The 14,308-nt window shown below is 50.5% G+C and overlaps 1 protein-coding gene and 1 long non-coding RNA gene across 3 annotated transcripts in view; both read left to right on the top strand.

The window, feature by feature from the left end:
• LOC310697629 overlaps positions 1 to 14,308 on the top strand; it is a 305,101-nt gene that overhangs the window by 204,698 nt on the left and 86,095 nt on the right. The window lies entirely within an intron of this gene.
• The window catches only part of STK11 (serine/threonine kinase 11), a 49,779-nt gene that overhangs the window by 9,633 nt on the left and 25,838 nt on the right, over positions 1 to 14,308 (top strand). For both annotated transcript variants that reach the window (XM_083483984.1, XM_083483985.1), the window contains exons 2-5: positions 9,002 to 9,085; positions 11,917 to 12,006; positions 12,233 to 12,365; positions 13,594 to 13,730. In XM_083483984.1, the coding sequence (XP_083340110.1) occupies positions 9,002 to 9,085; positions 11,917 to 12,006; positions 12,233 to 12,365; positions 13,594 to 13,730 (444 nt within the window). The remainder of the gene's footprint in view (positions 1 to 9,001; positions 9,086 to 11,916; positions 12,007 to 12,232; positions 12,366 to 13,593; positions 13,731 to 14,308) is intronic.

Raw genomic sequence — 14,308 nt, 5'->3', positions numbered from 1 at the left:
TCTGTTCTCCTTTTGTGGATCCTGCACCCCCTCCCCGAGTTCTGGATATGCCAGCTTAAATACAGAAGAGCTTCACCCTAGCTGTTGACAATGAAAGTTTCCATTATCCCCTTCTAGGGATGCGAGTGGTGCTGTGGCCTAAGCCACTAAGCCTCTTGGGCTTGCCGATTGGAAAGCTGGCGGTTCGAATGCGTGCAACACTGGTGAGCTCCCGTTGCTCTGTCCCAGCTCCTGCCAACCTAGCAGTTCGAAAGCACGCCAGTGCAAGTAGATAAATAGGTACTGCTGCGGCAGGAAGGTAAATGGCATTTCTGTGCGCTGCTCTGGTTCGCCAGAAGCGCTTTAGTCCTGCTGGCCACATGACCCGGAAAGCTGTCTGCGGACAAATGCCAGCTCCCTTGGCCTGAAAGCGAGATGAGCACTGCAGCCCCATAGTCACCTTTAACTGGACATAAATGTCCAGGGTCATTTATCCTCTTCTGGATAATTCTAGAGCCCACAGCTAGCTTTGGCAAAGCTATAAGGCCTAGAAATACAGGGTGAGTCCTTTAAAAGAGGCCCCGTGGATACCGAGTACACATGGTCCAGGGGGCCTCTTTTAAAAGACGCACCCTGTATAAGTTGCGTGTGTTAAGTTTCACAACAGAGAATGGAAACGCCTGCAAGGTTAAAGTCCCCATTTTGTTTGCGTGTGTTGTGTTATTTCTGAGCTGTGTGCTTTTCAAGTACCCTCCTCCATAACTCTTCTCTTTTTTTGCCTTGCTCAGTCGGTGGAGCACGAGACTCTGTAATTTCAGGGTCGTGGGTTTGAGCCCCACATCAGGCAAAAGATCCCTGCATTGCAGGGGTTTGACTAGATGACCCTTAGGGTCCCTTCCAACTCTGCAACGCTGTGATTTTGTGATTCTGCCTGCTCCCTTGCCAGGGCTTACATGACTAAGCCTGGCAGGCAGCTACCCCGACAATTACCTCCGGGCTTTTGCCCGTGAAGTCAGTGCCTCCGTTTAAGACTCTGCCGCTTGTTATTTATTAATTTGTGACATCACCTTCCACGTATATCGTCCCAGGGAGATTTGCAGACACATCCTTAAAAACAGCAGAAATAAAGTTGCAGGCAGTGCAAGGAGAACCGGGTATAATAATAATAATAAATAATAAATTTTATTTATATCCCACCCTCCCCAGCTGAAGCCGGGCTCAGAGCGGCTAACAACAATAAAACGATAAAACATTCTAAAATCATTTCATTATAAAATTAATTTAATCAAATTGATGGCAACCATTGGGCGAGAGTTCTGTGAGGATTGCCAAAGGAGGGGGTCAGGCTGTGCCCTGGCCAAAGGCCTGGTGGAACAGCTCCGTCTTGCAGGCCCTGCGGAAAGATGTCAAGTCCCACAGGGCCCTGGTCTCTTGTGACAGAGCGTTCCACCAGATCGGAGCTACAGCTGAAAAAGCCCTGGCTCTGGTTGAGGCCAGCCTAACCTCTGTGTGGCCTGGGACCTTCAAGATGTTTTTGTTTGAAGTTCCTCTGTGGGACATACCAGGAGAGGCGGTCCCGTAGGTACGAGGGTCCTAGGCTGTATAGGTCTTTGAAGGTTAAAACCAGCACTTTAAACCTGAGCCTATACTCCACCGGGAGCCAGTGCAGCTGGTATAGCACCGGGTGAATGTGAGTTTAAAAGTGACACAGCATGAACTTCGCAGGGGATTGGACTAGATGACACATTTGGTCCATTTCTGGCTCTACAATTCTGCGATTCCAACACCTGAAATGGGAGTGCTTGTCATCCAACTGGAAAAGCTTCTCAACGCAAAGAAACGAAAACAAAAAAGCTTTAGGAAATTGCGGACAAGCAAGTAGTCCCTGCCCTTCCTTGACAAGGGTTAAGGGCAGCCGGAGTGGCTGTGCCTTCCAAAGCTTGTTGAACAAAAACTCCCATCACCCCTGACCTTTGACCCAGCTGGCTCCCGGGGCTGATGGAAGTTGGAGTCCGAGATCACCTGGAGGGCAGCGTGTCTTCTACCCCTGTAAGCAGAATGCAGAGTTCCCAGTGAAGGTGGAAGAATTGATGAGAGTCCCTTGCTAAGTTTAGGCCCCTGCATCTGTTGCGGCCCATCTTGCGGCACTGTAAGCAACAGCTGTGGCCTTTGCTACGTCTCAAGAAACACTTCCTGGACATCCACTGCCTTTCCATTTCCTTTTTAGCTTTGGTGCGCCTAGTTCCTCTGCAGCTCAGCTCAGCGTAGGGCAGGCTTTTCATAGAATCATAGAGTTGGAAGAGACCACAAGGGCCATCGAGTCCAACCCCCTGCCAAGCAGGAAACACCATCAGAGCACTCCTGACATATGGTTGTCAAGCCTCTGCTTAAAGACCTCCAAAGGAGGAGACTCCAGCACACTCCTTGGCAGCAAATTCCACTGTCAAACAGCTCTTACTGTCAGGAAGTTCTTCCTAATGTTTAGGTGGAATCTTCTTTCTTGTAGCTTGGATCCATTGCTCCGTGTCCGCTTCTCTGGAGCAGCAGAAAACAACTTTTCTCCCTCCTCTATGTGACATCCTTTTATATATTTGAACATGGCTATCATATCACCCCTTAACCTCCTCTTCTCCAGGCTAAACATGCCCAGCTCCCTTAGCCGTTCCTCATAAGGCATCGTTTCCAGGCCTTTGACCATTTTGGTTGCCCTCCTCTGGACATGATCCAGTTTGTCAGTGTCCTTCTTGAACTGTGGTGCCCAGAACTGGACACAGTACTCCAGGTGAGGTCTGACCAGAGCAGAATACAGTGGCACTATTACTTCCCTTGATCTAGATGCTATACTCCTATTGATGCAGCCCAGAATTGCATTGGCTTTTTTAGCTGCCACGTCACACTGTTGGCTCATGTCAAGTTTGTGGTCAACCAAGACTCCTAGATCCTTTTCACATGTACTGCTCTCAAGCCAGGTGTCACCCATCTTGTATTTGTGCCTCTCATTTTTTTTGCCCAAGTGCAAAAAAAATGAGAGTTCTTTCCGTTCCCCTTCTCTTTCCCCTTCTCGCATCCACCCCAGTCAAACTTGGCCAAGACCAGCTTGAAGGCAGCACTGGAATTTGTTCCCATCCGTCTGCCTCAGAAGACAATGGAGGAGTTCGCCAAGCTGTTGGAAGGTTGCGGCGCCTGCTGTGGCTTTAGAGACTGATGCAGGATACGCATGTTTTGTTGCAGCAGGGGCAGATGAAGGCGTCTGGTTGTGCTGTTGCAGATGCACAAGGGCATTTCTTCTCTCTGTGCTCCTTCCAGCGGTCATTCCTCCTCTGGCCACTGCTGTGGATGTAATAATAATAATAATAATAAATATTATTTACATCCCACCCTCTCCAGCCGAAGCCAGGCTCTGGGCTGCTAACAACAATAAAGCGATAAAACATTCTAAAATATATATATATTAATGTCTTAAGCTGTGTGCAAATAGCCGTTACGTTCCAAAGCATAAAGCATAGCAGTGCCAAATTCCTTTTTGGGAGTCATTGCCATATGGTATTCTGTTTCTATCCTAGGCCCCCTTTTACACTGTGCATTTAAAACAGTGTCTTGTCGCTTTAAACAATCCTGGGAGCTGTGGTTTGTTAAAGATGCTGAGTGTTGTTAGCAGACCCCTAGCCACCTCACCGAGCTACAATTTCCAGAGTGGTTTAGCAGTCAGTCCTGCTTCCCAGGAAGCTCTTGGGAATGTGGACGGATGACTTCACTCTGTGTGTGTGTTTTTGCAGTGGCCCAGCCTTAATGGCTCTCCCATGGCGAACAAGTTCTCCTCCAGGCAACTGTTAAGGAAACCTTTGCAATCTGGGAAGGGTTCCCACCCACCCCCATCGTTCCTGGGATAGCTCAGTCCGGTAGAGCAGAAGACTCTTAATTTCAAGGTTGTGGGTCCGAGCTCCACATGGGGCAGAAGTTTCCTGCGTTGCAGGAGGCTGAACTAGATGACGCTTGTGGTCCCTCCCAACTCTACAGTTCTGTGGTTTTGCAGGATGGCTATCAGTAATGAGATGACATACTGGTGTGGAAATTCTCCCGGGCGTGTGGAAATTTCTGCGGGCTCATTTGGACGGCCTACCATATTGGTTTTAGTCGGTTAATCAACATGGATTGGGTTTAAGAACAGCAACAGAGTTGCTGGGTAGGTGCCCTTAACTGACCCACAAGGGTTTTGTTTTTTAAGTGATGTACCATAGTACATATGTACATAGGACGTAGGACATGGTCTAAACCACAGAGCCTAGGGCTTGCCGAACAGAAGGTCAGCAGTTCGAATCCCCACAACGGGGTGAGCTCCCGTTGCTCGGTCCCTGCTCCTGCCAACCTAGCAGTTCGAAAGCATGTCAGAGTGCAAGTATATAAATGGGTACCACTCCGGCGGGAAGGTAAATGGCGTTTCCGTTCACTGCTCTGGTTTCGTCAGAAGCGGCTTAGTCCTGCTGACCACATGACCCAGAAAAACTGTTTGTGGACAAACGCTGGCTCCCTCGGCCAGTAAAGCGAGATGAGCACCGCAACCCCTTAGTCATCCGCGACTGGACCTAATGGTGGTCCCTTTGCCTTTTTACCATAGTGGGATTGGCCATACACAGATCATAGAATTGCAGAGCTGGAAGAGACACCAAGGGTCATCTAGTCCAACCCTCTGATAGTCCCAGATTCAAGCCCTGACATCTCCAGGGCAGGCTAGGGGAGACCCCCTGCTTGAGCCACCCCCTACCCTGTTTCACACCCTCCTAGGGTGGTTTTGCTTGGAAATGAGTCCTTGAACTTCAGTCATGCTGCTTGCTTCCTTGGACGGATGGCACGTGTGTAGCAACTAGCCTACTGTACACATCACTTGCTCCGCCCACTTTTGCCCCTGGCCCCTCCCACTGCCACTCTGCGGCCTCTGGGAGGAAATGCGGCCCTCAGAAAAGACTTATCTGCTTTGAGTTCCTCTACTCTGCCGTGCAATAGAGCAGCGCACCTGAATTAATGGCTGGGGACAAACGTCCCTCTCTGGGAGAAGCTTCTCGATGGCGCCAGGGGTGGTTTATTTTTCTCTTTTCCCCTCCTCTCTCCCCTCCTGCCGCTGCTTTTCGCTTGCTGATTTGGCCATCTGGCTGCCTTTGGCTACTGGCCAGATTCCGACATCCTGCCTTGTCATGGTGACGGTAAACAGAGGGGGAGATCCTTGCGTGAACCTGTCGGCCGTGCGCGGCGGACTTCTTGTCCTTTTAAAGAACTCGTTGCTAGGGCAATGCTGGCCGGAGCTCTGAAGCTGGGCCCAGAGAGGAAGTCCTAAGGAAAGGGTCTGGGAGGTAGAAGCCTTGGCTCAGGCTTAACCCACCTGGGGTTCTACAGGTGTTTCAGCAGGGATCTGATTTTGGGATGCAGTGGGTGCTTCTCCCTGGGCTACAAAGCCAGTGTTAGAAACTCAGGTCTGTGTGTGTGTGTGTGTGTGTGTGTGTGTGTGTGTACACACACACACACACACACAGTGGTACCTCGGGTTAAGTACTTAATTCGTTCCGGAGGTCCGTACTTAACCTGAAACTATTCTTAACCTGAAGCACCACTTTAGCTAATGGGGCTTCCTGCTGCCACCGCGCCGCCGGAGCAAAATTTCTGTTCTCATCCTGAAGCAAAGTTCTTAACCTGAAGCACTATTTCTGGGTTAGCGGAGTCTGTAAGCTGAAGCATATGTAACCCGAGGTACATAACCCGAGGATGAGAACAGAAATCGTACTCTGGCGACATGGCAGCAGCAGGAGGCCCCATTAGCCAAAGTGGTGCTTCAGGTTAAGAACAGTTTCAGGTTAAGAACGGGCCTCCGGAACGAATTAAGTACTTAACCCAAGGTACTACTGTAAAAGGACACATTCTAGTCATGTAAAAACACCAGGCAGGCCCCACAAATAACCCAGAGGTGCATTTTAAATAAAAGGACACATTCTACTCATGTAAAAACACGCTGATTCCCGGACCGTCCGTGGGCTCGATTGAGAAGGCGATAGGGCCGCATCTGGCCCCCAGGCCTTTGGTTGCCTACCCCTGGGCTAGCAAGGTGTCTGTCCAAGCTGCGGCTGCACAGAGATGGCAGCAGTGAGCGGCTACAGCTTCCTTTATATGGTGTCCTGCAATTTGCACTGTCAGAATACTGCAGCTATCCACAACATCTACCTTGGGAGTGAGCCAGGAAGCGGACAGGGCCTTGCTCCGAGGGGTGGGCAGACATGGCCCAAAACCGCAGGAAGGAACAGTCTGTCCCCTTGTACGAGTGCAGCATCCTCTGCTTGGCAGCCTGAGCCTCCTCACGAGTCGCCTTCTCTCTCTCTCTCTCTCTCTCTCTCTCTCTCTCTTCCTGCTGCCAATCAGCTGTTCCCTTTCCCCAAAGCTTGACACAGAGCTGAGTCTCTCTTCCTGTTTTCGAGCTTTTGGGTGTCAGAATGAAGCAACAGAGGTTGCCAAGAACTGGTAGCCTGAACCGCAGAGGAAGGCGGGCGCAGGGTGAGAGGGAGGGGTGCGGATTCTCTAGAAATCAAAGCGCCCCTTTGCGTCGCTCGTTTAGCCTCGCAAGCGCTTTGCAAAACACTTTGCGCAAGCCTCTTGCAACAAGACAGCGCTGGCCAGGATTCTCCCAACATGCCGTTCCCACAAAGAAGGGGGAGCTTGAGGCCGCGGCGAAGGACTCGCAAGCAATAAAGCTCGCAGCAAGGATTTCCGGAATTTTAGTAGCAGCTAGGGACGCGGGTGGCGCTGTGGGCTAAACCACAGAGCCTAGGACTTGCCGATCAGAAGGTCGGCGGTTCAAATCCCCGCAATGACGGGGTGAGCTCCCGTTGCTCGATCACTGCTCCTGCCAACCTAGCAGTTCGAAAGCACGTCCAAGTGCAAGTAGATAAATAGGTACCGCTCCGGCGGAAAGGGAAACGGTGTTCCCGTGCGCTGCACTTGTTCGCCAGAAGCGGCTTAGTCATGCTGGCCACATGACCCAGAAGCTGTACGCCAGCTCCCTCGGCCAGTAAAGCGAGATGAGCGCCCCAACCCCAGAGTCGGTCACGACTGGACCTAATGGTCAGGGGTCCCTTTACCTTTACCTACGATGCTATAAGATCCACTGTCCTGTGATATCATATATGAGTTTGTACTACTGATGAAGCCCAGGACAGCGAAACAAGGCTAATATTCCGGAAATCCTTGTCTTAGACTCTGTGAAAGGAGTCTGTGGAACTGCAACAACCTTTCGTGTGGATTGTTGGACTCTATGAACAGACAGGTGGAATAGACACTTTTACATATATGGAATCATAGAATCCTAGAGTTGGAAGAGACCCCAAGGGCCATCGAGTCCAACCCCCTGCCAAGCAGGAAACACCATCAGAGCACTCCTGACATATGGTTGTCAAGCCTCTGCTTAAAGACCTCCAAAGGAGGAGACTCCACCACACTCCTTGGCAGCAAATTCCACTCTCGAACAGCTCTTACTGTCAGGAAGTTCTTCCTAATGTTTAGGTGGAATCTTCTTTCTTGTAGTTTGGATCCATTGCTCCGTGTCCGCTTCTCTGGAGCAGCAGAAAACAACCTTTCTCCCTCCTCTATGTGACATCCTTTTATATATTTGAACATGGCTATCATATCACCCCTTAACCTCCTCTTCTCCAGGCTAAACATGTGGACCTTATGCATAAACTGATTAGAGAATGAACTGATCCACTGGGTCTCCTACTTTCTTCGTTGAACTTTATGAGCCACTTCTGTTGATATCCACAGTTCAATACAATGAATAGTATATATTATTTTTTCAAATGTACAGCCGGTTACGTCTTGTGTGTTTATGGATTACATAGACCAGGCATGTCCGGCCAGTAGATCCCCGGCTGGTTCTGGTAGATCGCAAGACCCCTATCGATCGTGGGATTAAGTAACGTTTACCGAAAGTTAACAAATAAAAGCTGAAGAACTCTGGGTGATCCTACCCCCCCAAAAGCTCAACAGCTCTGGGCAATCCACCCACCCCACCCACGCTCCTCCTCCCTCCAATGAATAGATCACTGCCAGTTTTTTTCATACTGGGAGTAGATCACAGTCTCTTGGGAGTTGTACATGCCTGATAGACCATTGGCCTTATCTGGCAGGCCCTTCTGATGTTCTTAGGTTGCATTTAAGGTTAAGGGACCCCTGACCATTAGGTCCAGTCGTGGCCGACTCTGGGGTTGTGGCACTCATCTCGCTTTACTGGCCGAGGGAGCCGGCGTACAGCTTCCGGGTCATGGCCAGCAGGACTAAGCCGCTTCTGGCGAACCAGAGCAGTGCATGGAGACGCCATTTACCTTCCCTCCAGAGCGGTACCTATTTATCTACTTGCACTTTGAGGTGCTTTCGAACTGCTAGGTTGGCAGGAGCAGGGACGGAGCAACGGGAGCTCACCCTGTTGTGGGGATTCGAACCGCCGACCTTCTGAGCGGCAAGTCCTAGGCTCTGTGGTTTAACCCACAGCGCCACCCGTGTCCCTCTTAGGTTGCATATGTGTGCTTTATCCCCCAAACGCAAGGACCCACAAGTGCTGAGTGCTATGTGGAGGCAGAGAGGACTATCAGCGTCTACTACTAGGAAGGATGGCTGTTCTCTGCCTCCACGGTCAGAGAAAGCAGTGGTTCTGAATTCCAGTTGCTGGAAATCACAGGAGGGGAGAGTTGCTCTTGTGGTCGGATCCTGCCTGTGGGTTTCCCGTTGGGGTATAGAATAATAGACTCATCTGGTTGGCCACTGTGAGAACAGAATGCTGCTCTTCTGGTGTTTTTAGAGAAGGGTGGGTTTAGAGAGCAACCTCCGGCGGTGCCTGCAACAAGGAACAGCCTCCGAGCCTCCATTCTCTCCCCAGGAACAGAATTCATTCCTAGAGCGAAGGGAGCGTCCTCCCTTGACTCCCTCCGCAAAGAGGAGTTTGCTTTGGTCACCTGCATATATATATTTCTCTCTCTCTCTCTCCTTCCAGGGAAATTCAGCTCCTTCGGCGGCTGCGGCACAAGAACGTCATCCAGCTGGTTGACGTCTTGTACAACGAAGAGAAGCAGAAGATATATCCTTTCTCCCCTGTCTGACTTCAGGCTTCGTCCGTTTCCCCTCTCTCGCGAGCCTTGTGGATTCTAAGCCTCTTCTGCCTTGGTACCCAAGGAGCGAAGTCGCCCATTTCATGGTGTGCAGAAAGTCTCAGGTTCAGCCGTTGCCATCTTCAGTTTTGTTTTGTTTTGTTTTGTTTTTAAAGGAGAAAAATGAAATAGCTTTACTGTGTCAGAATTGTAGCTGTGTCCCTAGTACTGCCAGGCCTGCAGCTGCATCCCAAAGTTTTGTGACTCATCTACAGTCTCACTGTGGCCATCAGGAGGTAGACAGATATTTTGCTGGCAGTTTAACAACCTACACCGTTGCGCCTTCCACAGTCGTCATGAAAAGGGGCACAGGCTAGTTGAAAGCCTGCAGCTTCTATCTGAGGAGGAGTAGGAAAGTCAGTCTTGGGGGCTTTCTGCCCTGCCATTTATGTCAGCGTCTCTTCATGCCGTATGTATTCTCCAGTATCCGCTTGGTGAAAAGCCACGATCGCCATGGGGTCCACTTTCCGGCACTCCTGGGTGGGCTTGGCTGCCGCTCCAAAGCCCAGGGGGACGTCAGCCATGGAATATACCACCACACCCTGGTACTGGGCAGTGCTCTCTGTGATGCGCCCCAAGCCGGACTTTCACTATGTGGTTCCCGTAAAGGACTGCTCTGCCCCAGGCTTCACCCACACTTTGTACTTGGCGTAGGGAGCAAGGTAATCGAGGGCAGTGATGTGGAGTCGGAACTTCTGGCTCTTGGTGAACTTTCCAAAGCAGGTGCCGAGAGATACCAGATTCTCCCGGGGGATGTTTGTGGCAAGCTTCAGAATCCTCTCACTGAATCGGGTGGCAGTTGACGGGAGACATGTTTCGCTACCTAAAACTCCTGCCCATCAGATCAAGGTAGACCACTAGCCCTGGCCTTATGCCTGCTGCTCCCTCTGTTAAATCCTTGGCCTGGCTACACGGTTCGAAATTCACCAGGCGCATTTTGCAGCTGGCGTGGGTCCAACTGTGACCACGTAGAAATCTCTGGGTGTCAGGTTAGCGACTTACATCTCCATCTGCCTGTCCCCACCAGCTTTCATAAGCAGGGAAGCAAAAGAGCTTATTCCTTGCATTTATCTCCCACCTTTTTTTCTCCAAGGAGTACCGTATTTTTCGCTCTGTAGGACGCACTTTTCCCCCTCCAAAAATGATGGGGAAATGTGTGTGCGTCCTACGGAGCGAATGCAGGCTCCTTGGCTTCAGCAATAGCAACGCGAAGCGTCCAAAGCGCAGAGGGAGCGCTCCCTTCAGGGATAGCCGACTGGAGCCTTTGGAGCGCAGCGGGAACTCAAAGGCTTCGGGTTCCTTTTGCTGAAGCCGGGAGAGCAAGACTTTCCTGGTTTCAGCAGAGAGGGAGAGCTGCGCAGCGCCCCTTCAGCGAGGCGGGAGGAAAAATGGAAGGGGCTCCATTTCTCCTGCCGCTTCGCTGAAGGGGCGCTGAGCAGAGAGGGGGAGATTTTTTTTTTCTTGTTCTCCACCTCTAAGACAAGGTGCGTCTTATGGTCGGGTGCGTCCTATACAGCGAAAAATACAGTGCATGGTTCACCCTCCCTACAACGAACCTGCGAGTTAGGTTAAGAGCAGGCAGGGCCACACTTGGCCCTCCAGCGTTTTTGGGACTACCGTTCCCATTATCCCTGACCACTGGCCCTGTTAGCTAGGGGTGATGGGAGTTGTAGTCCCAAAACAGCTGGAAGGGCCAAGTTTGGCCATCACTGGCTAAGAGGCTGCGACTGACTCCAAGGTCACCCTGTGAGCTTCGTGACCGAGTGGGGATTCGAACCCTGATCTCCCAGGTCCTGTACCCCACTGGCTTCCTAGAACACTTCTGCTATGGGGCAGCTCTATAAATTATGTAGGCGGATAAATAGGGGGGAAGCAACATGCCCCTTAGAGAAGGATCTGAAATATTTTCTGTGACGCTTGAATTTCTTTCGTTCTGGATTTTTTTTATGCGTAATAAAATACAAATGCGTAATTTAAAATACAAAGTGGTACAGAAGTGAAATGAACAATAATAACAATAATAAACTTCATTTTTGGGAGGTGGTGGGGGGAGAATGGCGACTAGGTGTTCCGTTGTGGCGACCTAGGTTTCAGGCGCCATTTGACGATTAGCTGATACAGTGGTAAGGTAAAGGGACCCCTGACCATTAGGTCCAGTCGTGGCCGACTCTGGGGTTGCGGCGCTCATCTCGCTTTATTGGCCGAGGGAGCCGGCGTACAGCTTCCGGGTCATGTGGCCAGCATGACGAAGCCGCTTCTGGCGAACCAGAGCAGCGCACGGAAACGCCGTTTACCTTCCCACCGAAGCGGTACCTATTTATCTACTTGGACTTTGCCGTGCTTTCGAACTGCTACGTTGGCAGGAGCAGGGACCGAGCAGCGGGAGCTCACCCCGTGGCGGGGATTCGAACCGCCGACCTTCTGATTGGCAAGTCCTAGGCTCTGTGGTTTAACCCACAGCGCCACCCGCATGGTATACAGTGGTACCTCGGGTTAAGTACTTAATTCATTCCAGAGGTCCGTTCTTAACCTGAAACTGTTCTTAACCTGAAGCACCACTAGCTAATGGGGCCTCCTGCCACCATGTGATTTCTGTTCTCATCCTGAAGCAAAGTTCTTAACCCTGGGTATTTATTTCTGGGTTAGCGGAGTCTGTAACCTGAAGCATATGTAACCTGAAGTGTATGTAATCTGAAGTACCACTGTATACCTGATTTTTCTAACCCTGCCTGGCTGCCGCTTCCTTAACTCTTCCTCTCACGTATATGGTGATGGAATATTGTGTGTGTGGGATGCAGGAGATGTTGGACAGTGTCCCCGACAAAAAGTTCCCCGTCTTTCAAGCGCATGGGTAAGTTAAGCAAGGCGGGTGCCATTTCATGTCCCCCCCCCACCCTGTCTGAGCAGTCCTAGCTGTGGTGCTAATGGAAACTGAATAATAATAATAATTTATTATTTATACCCCACCCATCTGGCTGGGTTTCCCCAGCCACTCTGGGCGGCTCCCAACAGAATATTAAAAACATGATAAAACATCAGACATTACAACCTTCTTCTTCTCCCCTCTCCACACGCAGGTACTTCTGCCAGCTTATCGACGGCTTAGAATACCTGCACAGCCAGGGGATTGTCCACAAGGATATCAAACCAGGAAACCTCCTGCTCACGACCAATGGGACGCTGAAGATTTCGGATCTGGGCGTGGCAGAGGTACGTTTTTTAAGCTCCCGCGCTCAGGCATGCCTTTTGTCTGCCTACGAATCTCCCTCTTAGAATCATAGAATCATAGAGTTAGAAGAGACCGCAAGGGCCATCGAGTCCAACCCCCTGCCAAGCAGGAAACACCACCAGAGCACTCCTGACATATGGTTGTCAAGCCTCTGCTTAAAGGCCTCCAAAGTAGGAGACTCCACCACACTCCTTGGCAGCAAATTCCACTGTCGAACAGCTCTTACTGTCAGGAAGTTCTTCCTAATGTTTAGGTGGAATCTTCTTTCTTGTAGTTTGGATCCATTGCTCCGTGTCCGCTTCTCTGGAGCAGCAGAAAACAACCTTTCTCCCTCCTCTATGTGACATCCTTTTATATATTTGAACATGGCTATCATATCCCCCCTTAACCTCCTCTTCTCCAGGCGTGTGCGCCAAGGCAGTTTACAAAAATAGGACATAAACCACCAAAAAGAAAGTAACACAAATGACGAAAGAGAGATTTTTGGAAGCAATACGGAAGGAACATCCGAGGCAATAGAACTTCTCGTCCGGCTGGGAGAGCTTCTTGAAACAGCAGTGTCTTCGTTAACTGAATGACGACGTTGTTGTCTAAAGAAGCTTTACCAGAAGTGTGGATAGTGATTGACCCACGGAAGAGGGGCAGCCACACTCGAAAGGTCCTGCTCCCTGGTTACTATGGAGCAGGCTGCTGGTACCGTATTTTTCGCTCTATAGGACGCACTCCCCCCCCTCCAAAAATGAAGGGGAAATGTGTGTGCGTCCTATGGAGTGAATGCAGGCTCCTTGGCTTCAGCGATAGCAACGCGAAGCCTCCGAAGTGCAGAGGGAGAGCTCCACCCGCGCTCCGGAAGCCTGTTCTGCTTCCCCCGCCCCAGCCCTGCGCCTGGGGGGGGGTATTTTTTCTTTATTCTCCCCCCCCCAAAAAAAACTAGGTGCGCCCTATGGGTCGGTGCGCCCTATAGGCCGGTGCGCCCTATAGGGTGAAAAATACAGTAATTTTCAGGGCTCAGAAGTGCTCTGCTTCCAAAGCCCCAGGGCCCACTTTGGGTTTGGTCCATGAGAGACTGGAGGGCGTTCCTCTGATTCTTCAGAATGTGGGAGCTGATAAGTGGAGATTCTCTGTTTTCCCTTTGCTTTTGACCTGGGATTAACCCGCACTCTCCCCCTCTCTCCCCCTACGCCTCTCTCGTTTATCTCCCTCCCGCAGGCGTTGCACCCGTTTGCAGAGGACGACATGTGCCGAACGAGCCAGGGCTCACCAGCTTTTCAGCCCCCGGAAATCGCCAACGGCCTGGACACCTTCTCTGGTTTCAAAGTGGACATCTGGTCGGCTGGCGTCACGCTGTAAGCACAAAACCGGCAAATTCACAGCAGCCTTAGCCTCTGCAGGCGGCATTCCTGGGCAGGTGCCGAGCCCACCACCCCACTGCCCTGAACCCCCTTTCTTTCAATTTTTAAAATTAATTTTCACAAAATTATAAACAAATAAACAAATATAAATCATAACCTTATTAAAAATTACACTTATTGACATTTTAAAGTGACTTCCTCGCTTCCCCTTGGTTGAATTTCAGTGCATATCCTTTTAACGGTTTTCCAAATCGCAGTTCTTATAAAATTTACCGTATTTTTTGCTCTATAAGACTCACTTTTTCCCTCCTAAAAAGTAAGGAGAAACGTGTGTGCGTCTTACGGAGCGAATGCAGGCTGCGCAGCTTTCCCAGAAGCCAGAACAGCAAGAGGGATTGCTGCTTTCACTGCGCAGCGATCCCTCTTGCTGTTCTGACTTCTGAGATTCAGAATATTTTTTTCCTTGTTTTCCTCCTCCAAAAACTAGGTGCGTCTTGTGGTCTGTTGCGTCTTATAAAGCGAAAAGTACGGTAACTTGAACGTTAACATCTCTAAATATTGTATCGTTTTGA

Source organism: Podarcis liolepis (assembly GCF_965112155.1).
Source record: "Podarcis liolepis genome assembly, chromosome: 18".
Taxonomy (NCBI): Eukaryota; Metazoa; Chordata; class Lepidosauria; order Squamata; family Lacertidae; genus Podarcis; species Podarcis liolepis.
Note: the sequence above shows the minus strand (reverse complement) of the source record. Positions and strands in the feature narration are given on the sequence as shown.